Source organism: Pongo pygmaeus, chromosome 10 (genome assembly GCF_028885625.2).
Source record: "Pongo pygmaeus isolate AG05252 chromosome 10, NHGRI_mPonPyg2-v2.0_pri, whole genome shotgun sequence".
Lineage (NCBI taxonomy): Eukaryota > Metazoa > Chordata > Mammalia > Primates > Hominidae > Pongo > Pongo pygmaeus.
Genome location: NC_072383.2, coordinates 78685538 through 78698593, shown reverse-complemented (window position 1 = coordinate 78698593; position 13056 = coordinate 78685538). Strand labels below are relative to the sequence as shown.

Here is a 13056-nt window from a genome sequence, read left to right as displayed (position 1 = left end):
TCTCCCATGATTCACTCCTTTGACAACAGGACCCAATATATGATTGTAATTTTAGATTAATTATCAACCAATATCAGATTTAGAACTAATTCGTGTTTTTCTTCCATGACAAAGGCTTGGAGGGAATGAGACACAGCACAAGTATGTTTGATGTTGGAGAAAGGGTGGAACGTCATATAACAAGAGCCCTAATAGAACTGAAGGAAATAGTGGGCATGGGTGAGAAGACCTATGGATAAGAAAAAGCCTATGGAGAGTGTGGGCAGCAGAGGATATCTTCATGTGTCTGTAGATTCACCATAATGAAGATGGTTAAGCTTGCTATGCATTAGAATTCAGTGGGTAAGAATATAAAGAGACATAACTTGGTTAAAAAAAACCCAACAACTGTAAAAGAGAGTTGTTCAGAGATAGAATCACCTGTCTAAGGAAGAAGTGGATGAATCAATGCCAGGAGAGGCTGACAGGAATTTTTTAGAGTTCCAAGGTGAATGGTCAAATTAAGGGCACTTCCTTCTTTAAGATTCCATGAATGTGCAAACCAAGTGGAGATCTTGAGTGCATATAAGGTTTCAATGTACCTATGATGGTGATGGCATTATCACCCGCTTGAAGGACTGCAGTTCTAGAAGGGAAGAGCTGCATGATAGATTTTCATGTTATATGGACATAACTGTCCATTTGATAATTTTTAATTCACAGAGATTGGCAAACTTCACTGTGTATGGAGAATACATTAACAAAGCATATGAATTAGTGGAAAGATCAGGGATGTGTAGCCTGAAGTTGAATATCTGCCACATACTAGTGAAATAATTTTTGATAAGTTAGTATCTCTGTTAGGCATATCCATATCCCCATCTATAAAATGAGGGTACACAATGTGGTTGTAAATAACTAGCATATTAAGATCCATAGGAGTTGTGATAAATTTGTCGTTTTAAGTAATTAGAAAGATAACACAATTTCAGTAATTATGTTTTATACAATTATAAAATATATGAAATAGTAACTTACAGAAATATAGCTGGCATTAATATAATCCGAACCTGGAACACTAGCGTCAACTATCAGCTTTACTCTGTTATTATTATCTAGAAGAAAATACAAGGAATCAATGCTAATTGGCTTTTCAAATTGTTACTACTTTTTTTACTATAAAAGTAATACAAAGGAGCTCATAATATAACATTCCAATTTCACAGATGGCGGTAAATTTAAAAAAGTTATTTCTTCTCCCATATTTCCACCACCCAGAGACAATGACTATTAATATGTCCTTGTATATATTTCCAGAATTTTCTGTACATATTCTTTATATTCTAATTTTCTTTAGCTACAAATGGAGTGATATAAAATCTGTTCTACAAATCGTTTTTTTCATTTACCTATGTCTTTCCATATCAGCATAAACAAAGATATGTAGTTCATTATTTTTAAAAGCTATACAGTATTTCACTGTTTGAATATATAATAACGTAGTTATTTAGCCTTTTATTATTATTTAAATGATCCGCTTTGTAATTATAAAATGCTGAATAGATATAATTGAAATTTTTGCATATATATAGGAGTATACTTGTAGAATATACTACCAGCAGTAAAATTTTTAGATTTTATATATATGCATTCCAAATTTTGAAAAACATTTCTCAATTGTTCTCTAACAATTCATACTCTGAACCAAAGTGTTTGAAAAATTCTGTTTCCTCTTACTTTCACTATCACAAGGTACTATTAAACACTTTATGTTCTTTGGACAAATACAAATTGATGTCTCATAATATTTATTTTGATTTCCTTAAATACAAGTGAAACCGAGCTTCTTTCCTTATGTTTATTGACCATTTTAATGCCTTTTCTATTAACTGCCTTTCACATTTTCTCACTTTTATTTAAAAAAAGTATGCTAAAAACAGAAGGCCACATATCGCCTTTTGTCATATGAATTAAAATTTTCTTCTTAGTTTGTCATTTGTCCTCGACTTTGTCTATCAGTTTTGTCATACAAAAATTTATATTATTATGCATTCAAATTTCTCATTATTTTTCACTATGACTTCTGGATTTTGTACCATTTGTCAAAGTTGTCATTATAAATTATTATTATTTTACAAATTCTAGTTTATTCTGAAAATTTCACAGATTTTTCTGGTTTTAAGTATTTCAATCTTTGGCCCATTGGGACTTTTTTTTTTTTTTTGAGGAATGAGGTATAAATATATCTTTTATTGTTTATCTGTTGTCGTTGGAACAACAAATAGTATCAATTTTTTAACATTTCATCTTTTCTCCCTGATTTGGAACACCACTTTGTTTTCTAGATAGTTAGGTCTATTTCTAGACCATTCATTCTTTTCCATTAATTTATCTGCCTTTTCTTTCTTTCAAATTTCTAATTACTACTTTTTAGAATATTTTAAGAGCTAGTAAAATTAGATACCCTGTACTCATTACTTTTCTTCAAAGAAAAATGTCAGAAATTATTTTTCCGGAGAAATTTTACCAAGTTGGCATTATAATTGAAACATCCAGTAATAATTTTAACTAAACATGAAATATCCACTACTTAATTGTTTTGATGGGTTGTTTGTTTTCAAGGAGGAAAAATGAGTAAACAGGATTGGGTCTGAATTCCAGATGATCTGCCTACCATACATATGGCCTTGGGTAAACTGCTTAGCTTCTCTGCTCCTCGGTTACCTCAGCTATGAGATGTCATTATAACACAGATTTTGTATAATCCTCTTGAAGAAAATTTACATGAAAGCTTATAATAGGCACTCAATACATGTTCTTGCATTCTTAAAACTTAAGCACATAATATGTTAAAATGAATTAGTTGTATTGTTAGTAATTACAATTACTTGCCCAATGTGGTTATGTTTAGAAATGGGAATGATTAAACACATTTCTGCAAATGATTTATGTCCCAAATATAGAATTTTATATGATCTAGTTTAATGACATTGTAACTAGTCCTGTAACTAAGGAGGAGAATCATTATGTTTCTATTCACTAGATACACCTTCTTATAACTATCTGGGTCAACTACAAGCTAAACTTTTCTTTGTGGTGTTGGAATATTTCTGAAGGTCATAGGTCATCTGTCAAATGGAGATTTGGAAATCTCTTCTGCAAGTATTTGCTGCTAATTCTAGTATCTTAAAGTGTTTTAAGTTAATGTCTTCTAAAACATGCTGTGATATTTGGCATTCTACTTCTTACATTACTCAGGGGAGAGAAATAATGGACTTCATTTAGCTGGCTCAAGCTAAAATTCAAATTCTATTAAAATGAATTCAATCTCTGCAGGGAAAATACATTTTTTGCAGCTTTATGGGTTCTCTGCAAGCATAATAGGATAATCTACTTAGTTTAAACATCTTATTTGCTTGTTCCTACTGTGTGTGTGTATGTGTGTGTGAGAGTGTGTATGTGTGTGTGTGTGTGTGTGAGAGAGAGAGAGAGAGAGGGGGAGGCAGAGAAAGAGAGAGAGAGACAGAGAGAGCCGGGGGTATACTTTGCCCATAGAATAGATGTGGCTGTGACTTTACAGCTTGGTGTCTAGCCCAGGCTAGAGATTTGGGCTTGTTATCTCCAGACAGTAGCCTAAATACCTATGAATTAATCTTATTCACCCAGAAAGTTAGCAGCTCTTAAAAGGAAATGATCTATTAACCAATAATATAAGAACTAATATTTTGAATGTTTCCTGTGTTCCAATACTGGGCAAAGCAATTTACATGATTATTTCGTCTAATTTTTACAATACTCTTATGGGGTAGAGACCACTGAATAAAATGTCCAGAGTCACTAATGTAGTTAGCGGGTAAACAGATTTGTAACCCAGGAAACCTGATTAATTTTTTATCTCAGCTTCAGATATGGAAAATTGGGGTAGTCATACTCCTCAGTCCTTTTTATTACTTTAAGATTGTTTATTTAGTTCCATCAACCACTGTTATTCTCTTCTCATCCTATAAGTAATAAGCTAAAATTGTCTAACATTTCTTATAGTCATAAAGGGAACCCAGATAATAATGCACTGAAATCTTAATAAGTGATTGAAAAGTCACACTGTAAAAAAACTTTCTAATATATCAAATTTTACGTATTTCAAATTAGACACTCCTTGGAAGTAAGTTAGACATATTTGAATTACTTACTTTATACATACTGATATATTATAAATTAATTCTTTTTTTTTTTTTTTTTTTTGAGATAGAGTCTCGCTCTGTCGCCCAGGATGGAGTGCAATGATGCGATCTCGGCTCACTGCAACCTCTGCCTCCCAGGTTCAAGCAATTCTCCTGCCTCAGCCTCCCGAGTAGCTGGGATTACAGGCACCTGCCATCATGCCCGGCTAATTTTTTTTTTTTTTTGTATTTTTAGTAGAGATGGGGTTTCACCACATTTGCCAAGCTAGTCTTGAACTCCTGACCTCAAATGATCTGCCCGCCTCAGCCTCCCCACGTGCTGGGATTACAGGCGTGAGCCACCGCGCCCAGCTCTTAATTCTATACAATTGAAAAAATACTAATTATTCCACAGTAACTGTCCCTTAATCAGATTATAGTATTTATTTTCACAGAATACCACCAAATAAGCATGAAGCAAACAGTCTGGATGAAATTTAGGTGCAGATAAACATAAAGACATGGGAATGTCCATAACTTTTATACTTACATTGCATCCAACCTAAAAGAAAGAATAAAAGGATGCATTGAAAAATGTCCTGGTCTTAGAAATTTAACCAGCCTGACAAACATAGTGAAAACCCATCTCCATTTAAAATACAAAATTAGCTGGGCATGGTGGCACATGCCTGTAATCCCAGCTACTTGGGAGTCTGAGGCAGGAGAATTGCTTGAACCCAGGAGGCAGTGAGCCAAGATTGCACCACTGCACTCCAGCCTGGACAACAACAGCAAAAGTCCAAAAAGAAAGAAAAGAGAAGAGAAGAGAAGAGAAAAGAGAAGAGAAGAAGAGAAGAGAAAAGAAAGGAAGAGAGCGAAGAAAGAAAGAAAAAGAAAGAAAGAAAGAAAGAAAGAAAGAAAGAAAGAAAGAAAGAAAGAAAGAAATTATGAATGTTTCTTTATTTCCTCTAACCAAGTCTTGTTATCTTGCTCTCAAAATCATTTACTTATGATTTGTTTTGTTGCAGAAAGGATTTAGGTGGTTAAAGCTATTTGTATTTTCATCCTATTCTAGTTCTTAGAAATTAACAGGTTCTAGTAGATTACTACTTCCTATATCATGTTTCCTTACATTTGTTTCCTTCGTGAACTTCATAAGTTATTCTCTAGTTCTAGAATATCGGAATTTGGTCTGTTTCTTCCTATGTATGTCCTTTACAATTCGACATTCTGTGATCACATCCTTCTCTAGGTCTATGTCTTTCTAGAAAGAAGAGTTCAATTTTTAAGAAGTATAGCAATTCCCCCAATATACATTTGAAAAGGCATAGACAAAAATATATCTATACACACACAGATGTAGATTATCTTTAAAACTGGGAACATTTGAAAACTCTAGACTTTGAAACTTTTCAGGACATCACAATGTCACTTTTTAATTTCATAGTGTAAAATGTATTGAATCAGAATATTGAAAATAGGGATATCTGTTCAAAAACATAATAGCAAACGTATAGCTATTAGTAACAGAGAAATGTCCTATTTTCCTTTCACATCACTGTTAATTCTTTAAGCAATAACACTGTTTATTTTCTTATTGATTGAAAAATGAAGCTGTATTTACTATGGTGAAGCTCATTCTGCCTCATGTAAAATGAATTCATGTAAGTGCACATTTACTCTGATCTTCAATGAATATTTTACAATGCATTTTTTTTTATGTTCCATAGGAAAACACTGCTATGCTATTAAAAGAAACTAATGCACAAAGATAAGTGAGAATATTCCCTTTGCATTTGATGCTAGGTCTGTAGGAAGATGTTAAACAGGTTCATTACTTGGGTTAAATTACAAAGCTAAGAAACTATTAGGTCTACAGTTTCTTGCACCTACATAAGTGAACTTGTGTGAACAAACTGAAAACCACGTATACGAACTTTAGTTAAATATGAACGAAGCAAAAGAAATATAATTTGATAGTCACTGCCAATAAAATACATTAGTATAATTCAAACAATATAAAATAAAATATATTAAGGAAACAACAAAAAAGTTAAGATGGTAGGCATTTAAAAATACTTCCTAGCTAAACCAAAACCAACAAATGCACATACATGGCTTTATGTTTGGGAAGCGGTTTTTTGCTCTATTCCAAGGCAGATCAGCATCAGTTGAAGAAAGATCCTGAAGAAATTTTGGTAATTCCTGTAAAATAAAGTCATTGCAAAGTTTACATTTATCAGAGGTAAACAAGAAATTTCACTTATTAAAAGACAGTTATTTGTCCTAACTTTTTTTTTTAATTTTTAAATTAAAAGCACCTATCATAACTTTGGAAACAAGGTCAAGTTAACAGTAATGGGTTCACCTAGGCTTTCACCAAAAATATCCTGAATAAAGTCGGTCAGCTGGGCTATTGCTCTTTCTGAGACAATTTCTTTGCACTTTGGGAAGCCTTAAGATGTGGCAACCATGTTAGTGACCATTTTACATATGTTACTAATGGTTTCATCGGGTACACACTATTGTTTAATATTTTAATGTATACTTAGTAGGAAGAAGGATTTCAATGATTTATTTTTTGTTTTTTCTCCTCGGGCAGTGTGATTTCATGCCTATTAATTGGTACAACATTGGTCAGTTTGAGAAGATGCCAGAGGTCAATTCCTGCTCTCAGTAAGCATTGTTAAATCAATAATGCAATGCAAAGGTGTGATTGAGAATTATCAGATGTAGATGAAGGGTCAAGAAGATCTATTATTAACATTTGATGAAAATTTATGATATTATCTATCTACCTTGCTCTTGGCAAAGCAAGCATCATTAAAGTCTGGCATAAGAAAATATGTTCATTATTTTGTTGAGCTGAAAATTTACATGTGTGAAGTTTATAGTTTTCCATTTTAGAAATCTCAACTTGCCAAATTCCATAAAAAGCACTAAAAATATGTGTTTTAACAATTTTTCAACATCAATATAAATTATTTCTTTTAATTGGATAAGTTTCCCTTTCTTATTTTTTTCTCAAAATTAAAATCTGGACAATTGTTTACATATGGGTACGTATTAAGGGACAGGAATGGTGTAAGATCTGAATTCTGATGTGTTGGCACCAAAGGCTTACAAAATTTTTTTAACCCAATAAGGAGTCCTAGAACAGCTTCCTGTGTCAAAGTTTTGGAAATACATAAAGAAGGGAGAAAAAAGGTGAATTTAAATGGACTGAAAGAGCACTTATATTTTATAATTATTTCACATAAAAGTTTCCATTTCTAGACTTAAGCAGCTCTGGCTTTGGTAAGCAATGCTCAAACACTAGGTTGATTGTTTAGATGGTAATGTTACACTGGGCAGTCTTATCCTTATCAGGGTGCACAAGGCCACAATTCTCCCTATATAGCTCTTTCTCCTATTGTTTTCTCTCTTTTCAGTGGGACCACAGATGAGTTAGACCGTTTTTGCATCCCTATCATTTTCCTCTCTCTGGAACACCTTTTTTCCTTTATCTTCTCATTAGATTTCTGCTCATCCTAAAGTTCATCTTGAAAGTCACCTTTTTTATGAACTCTTTTCTGGTTGATATACAAACAGATTTGATCGTCAATCTTTATGCATATCTCCATCATGATACAGTAAATTTGCAATTTTTACACATCTGCAGTTCTTACCATAATATGAGCTTCTTTATGGTAGAATTTATCATCATAATAGCTAATACTTGTGCCAGCTACTGTTCTTAGTGTTGCTTATATTCAATCATTTTATATTCATAATTTAATAAAGTAGATATTATCATTTTACAAATGAAGATATTGAGGCACAGAGAGTTTAAGAAATTTGCCCAAAGTCACTTAGCTGGTAAGTGCTGATTTAATATATATCAATGTGGCAAATACAAAGCCTATCACATAGTAGGAACTTATAAATATTTAAGATATCAGTGAATATGTCCTGAGTTAAAAGGTTTATCAAATATATGCACCAAAAATGTGTTTATTAAAACATAATTTAATAATTTGCTTTAGAAATTCTTAACAAAGCATTAGACAAAACGAAATTTTTAAAAAGTTCTTCAAACTATGGTCTTCAAAAAAGTTAAACTAGAAACTTTCTCATATAATATATGTGAAAATGTTATTGCTAATAAAACTTTTTATCTACTCGGTCATGCATAATGTAATTATATTCGCTCTTATTCTAGTGAAATTACACTTTTGTTCCTGAAAAATTGAGAATTCTTGCTGTCTAAATGCTAGGAAGAATTTTATGGCACTATTGATTTTGTTAAGTCCAGACCAATATTTCTTAAGAAGCATAACCAAAAGGCTGCAGGAAATACCATTAATCTTCTCTCATTTTTGTTATTATTCACTGAGACTGAAAGATTATAATTCTGAATTATTTAATCCAATTGTTTTATTCTTTGTTTCAGAAGTTCACCCACTGGGAATTTCATGGAAAAAATAAAATAGAAATAATGTTTTTGGTGACATGTAGAAATCTCTCTTTCTTAATAACAAAATAATCATCTAAGTTAGAAAAGATGCTTATAACTCTTAAAGTAGCTTGAAGATTTGATATATACCTTATGTTTTTAAATAATTTCAATTTTATAGATATACAAAATGTTAAAAAAAAACTATTCCCAACTTTTAAGTAGATTTAAAGTGACAAATTCTTAATTTTATACATTTTCATTATATGATACAGCATTTATTCCATAGTAACTTTAAAAAGGCCCCCTGTAAAACATGGACATTACTTATCTGTTTTTTTATTTTTAGACAGTTCTAGAAATAATTTTCTTATAGTTTCTGGAAGCATCAAGTTCTGATCTCAAATTCATCTATATCACTAATGTAAACCAAGTAGGTAAATGTAAAATGAAATAATTTAGTGTCTAAATGTAAAATAATTAGTTAAATATAAAACTACACTTACAGTATGACCTAAACCTTGAATACTAAAAAAACTAATGAATATGGCATTCTACATTTGCACCTACATCTGGATGAAAGAGCAGAGAAGAGACAAGTTCATGCTGCCAATACAGGGGAGGTCTGAAGAAGAGCACCTTTTCCTCACACAGTAGGTGAATAATTCTGATCAGGTTGCACCAGAGGCGACCCAGTGTAACATTACTATCAAAACAATCAACCTGGTAATTGGGTATTGATTATCAAGGCCAGAGTCCTTCATGGCCTTGCATGCTTAAAATGGACATAAAATGTGACACATGAAACGACTGGAGGTCTTGCAATGTTGTGACAACTGCTAGTAACATACCGAAAATTCTTCTTGAAACTTTAGGTTGTTGTTTGTGCAAAGCTCTTCAACATGTTGCAGGAAGGATTTCTTGCTTATTGGCCTCCAAGTAAAGAAAGGTATAAAATAGGGTCATGTTAGATTGTATTTGTTCGTGTTAGCATTGGCACTGGCTTCACTGTTAACAAGTTAAAAAACAATGGACATCCCCAAAACCACAAACAACACAGCTTTTTAAAGTCACTCTGTTATACTTATAAAATTAACTTTTCTTCTTGAAGCTCACTTTCTTTGTATTCACAGCACAAAATTCCTTCAATATTTTAGCGAGATTAAATAAAGGATTTAGCATTTTAATGAAGAAAATTTTTCAAGTAAATTTAAGAGCATAAAGTTATCATTGAATCCTAAAGCACATAATACCTCTTTGTCAGACAGAAAACATTTTATACATTACAAGGTTTTAGAAGATATAAAATATTGCAGTGACCTCATTCTCATAACGACATGGTTTTCAAACCCCAAGGAGTTTAAATATCCCCGTATTACTTCCCAAGCTAAAATACAGACATGCAGGCTTCACCCCAGAGAGAGAGAAAGCATTTCTCCAGTTACCATGCAATTAGTCATGCTTTTATGATTTATATCCAGCTTGGAGGTTTTTCCAACAAACATACAAAAAGTGAATCACACATTAAGGTTCTACTGAGTCAGTGCATCTAACTTTGATATTCAAAAAGAAGAAAAAAAATATTTAACAAACTTACTTGATGGATTTTCTATAACTAAGTAACCTGCAATAGAGATTGTGTTAAATGCATTGTGAATCAGAGTGGACAGCTAATTCTGAAAGAAGTGTAGATTAAAGTCAGAAAATTATAATAAATCAATAATGTAAAATGTGCTATGCCTTTAACTAATATGTGATCATTATTTTAAATTTTATTTATTTTTTTTAAATTATATTATTTGGACTCAAACATGGCAAATAATTTACCTTCTTTCTCGAGCTGAAAAGATGTTATTGTTATTATAAATGTCATTATAAATGCCTGAAAATGTTAGGCATTTAAGATACTACATTAAAAATAGGTCACTTTTTAATATATTGCATGGTATTTAGTGGTCTAAAAGAGTTAATGTGGATTTTAAAAATATTTCCTCTATATATAGAAAGTGTTGAACCAGACAGAACGAATCCATGAAATATGACATCACATTGGCTAAGTATTGTTTCATGAGTGAGTTCGGATAAATACACAGCAACAACAAATTATAACTATTTCCATTATTCTAGACCTATCTTTTGTGACAGATCATTGGCCAAATTATTTATACTCTGTAAAAACAGAAATAATTTTAACAGCTAAATAGGCTACACAACACACACAAACTTAGAGAGGGGCATATCATTAATAACACTTATGTCATGCACAACAAATTAGCACTGCAAAAAACACAAAAGGCACAAAATATAATGAAATGAACTAAGGAACATATGACTTTTTCAAAGTTTTAAATTTAGAATAATATTAGGGATTTTACTATATTCTTTAATTGAAGTATATTTGTAAGAAGGTATGTTTTTTGAAGCAAAGGATGAATAAAAGAAAAAAATGGTTTGAAAAACAGAGCATAATAAATATGAAAATGGTCAAAAAGAGGTGTGTTCAATGAAGAAAACAGGATTTAAAAGGAAGTATATTTCATTACAATACAGGAATTGTTGAAAAATATGGGGGTGCTGGAGCAGGTATTACAAAGTAGAATGTTAGAATTCTCAGTTAATGATGAGTGCCCCCAAACAGAAAGAGATGTTGTATCTTCCAGCTTCTCAGGGTAAACATAAAGTGATAGACTATTCCATTGCCAAACAGGACATGTAAGTGACAAAGTAGCAGTGACTAACAAAGAGTCTTGGTGGATAAGCTTAAGAGTGCCCCACAATAACCTAGAGTGATTTAAAGAAAGCAAGAAAGAATTCCTTACTCTAGATGGATATGGAGATGGCTGAAAGGGCTACCAAATGAGAAGAATCTTTGATTTGGGGAAGGGAAAATAGAATGTCTGAATATTGGAGGCCCTGGAAATATCTCTGACATAGTAACAGTTGCAGTGGGGACTGAAGCCACAATCAATCTTTGTTGAAAATAATTACCCCTCAGCGAAGACCAGCAAGAAAGAAAGATAAACTACAGGCTACATCCACACATACTACCTAGCTCCCTTAAGATAACTTGTTGCCCAGTGCTCCTACGCTACCTTGTTCTTCAGAAATAGGAAAGAATAGAGGGTTGTGTTGGGCAAATTCTGATCAACTGAACTTAAGATATAAGTGACTGAGATGCTTTGATTACCAAGGTCTATTTCCCTGCTACCACATGGGCATAGAAACTCTTGAGCTTTGTGGAGATAACTTTTATAATAACAGCAAATATTATTCCATTGTGATTGGCAAAATTTAAGCACAATATATATGATTTAGTGACAGGCTAGTAGTCCGCCTATATAAGGACAGTGAGACTGCCATCCAACGCAGAGAGATTCCTTTTCCCTAGAGGATCATTTGAGCCGGTACTGCAAAAGTATTTTTACTGAGATAACTAGAATCTAAAGTAGATGTTAGTTTCTGGGAAAACATCAATAAACCATTTGAAGCATCAGTATACATCTGTGAAATCCCTAAGAGACATTAAATGTGAATAATCATATCAAAGAAAAGTGAGCAAGAAATAGATAAAGCAAAATATTATTCATATTATTGCTCTTCTTTAATCATCTCTATTCTTCATTTCAGAAGTTATGATTAATTGAATAAATATACATTTTTTGTTTTAAGTCCATGTCTTTTCAGTGAAAAACTCTACCAAAATTTGCTGTTTCACTCTTCTTAATTCATTTTGCATTTAAAATCTCTCCCTAAATATTTTTTTTTTTTGCAGAAATACAACATCGTAAATTTATTAAGTGCTGTGAAACTCAGATTTTTAAAAGTTTGTACAGATGTTATTGATGCCTAACCCACATTGCCTGGGCACTCAACATTCCCATGCAAGGAGATAGTTTCCTACTACAAGGACCTGTCACTCTCCTCGAGTGTCTCCTGCATCCAGGCTAGAAGCATCAGAGGGTAAATGTCCCAAGAAACATCCATCAACCAATGACTATCCAGAGTTGGTGGATAAATACCCCAGCTCCCTCACCCCTCAAGGGGGATAATAAAGATGTGCATTTCATGATGTCCGCCTAAAGATATTTTAAACCATAACTGGCTATATTGGGTTTGGGTGGATATTTGTGAATTATTGCCTTATTATAAAATATGATGCCTTTATTGGTTTCAAATACCTGCTTGAACAATTACTAGTTATGTTATCATGTGCAATACTTAATTTTTCTGTGCCTCAGTTTCCTAGTTTGGGAAATGTATGTAAATTAAGTTCATATATTTAAAAGTCTCTGTCTTTAGTAAGCAATACATAAGTATTAGTTACTATCATTAGTATGATAATTACTATTGCTAGTTTATTTTGTATATCTCAAGCTGCTCCTATCCATACTGTTCTACAATTGATACTGATATAAGGAAGGGATTTTTTCCGTTATTTCCAAAAGAATATTCTTTTAATTTTACTCAAAGATGGATAGACTA

The 13056-nt window shown here is 32.2% G+C and overlaps 1 protein-coding gene across 1 annotated transcript in view; it reads right to left on the bottom strand.

Annotated features, from left to right (window-relative positions):
• PTPRQ (protein tyrosine phosphatase receptor type Q) overlaps positions 1 to 13056 on the bottom strand; it is a 217690-nt gene that overhangs the window by 22175 nt on the left and 182459 nt on the right. The window contains exons 36-39 of the mRNA XM_054443718.1: positions 10172 to 10198; positions 9426 to 9507; positions 6254 to 6344; positions 1018 to 1094 (exon numbers count right to left, since the gene is read on the bottom strand). Of these exons, the coding sequence (XP_054299693.1) occupies positions 1018 to 1094; positions 6254 to 6344; positions 9426 to 9507; positions 10172 to 10198 (277 nt within the window). The remainder of the gene's footprint in view (positions 1 to 1017; positions 1095 to 6253; positions 6345 to 9425; positions 9508 to 10171; positions 10199 to 13056) is intronic.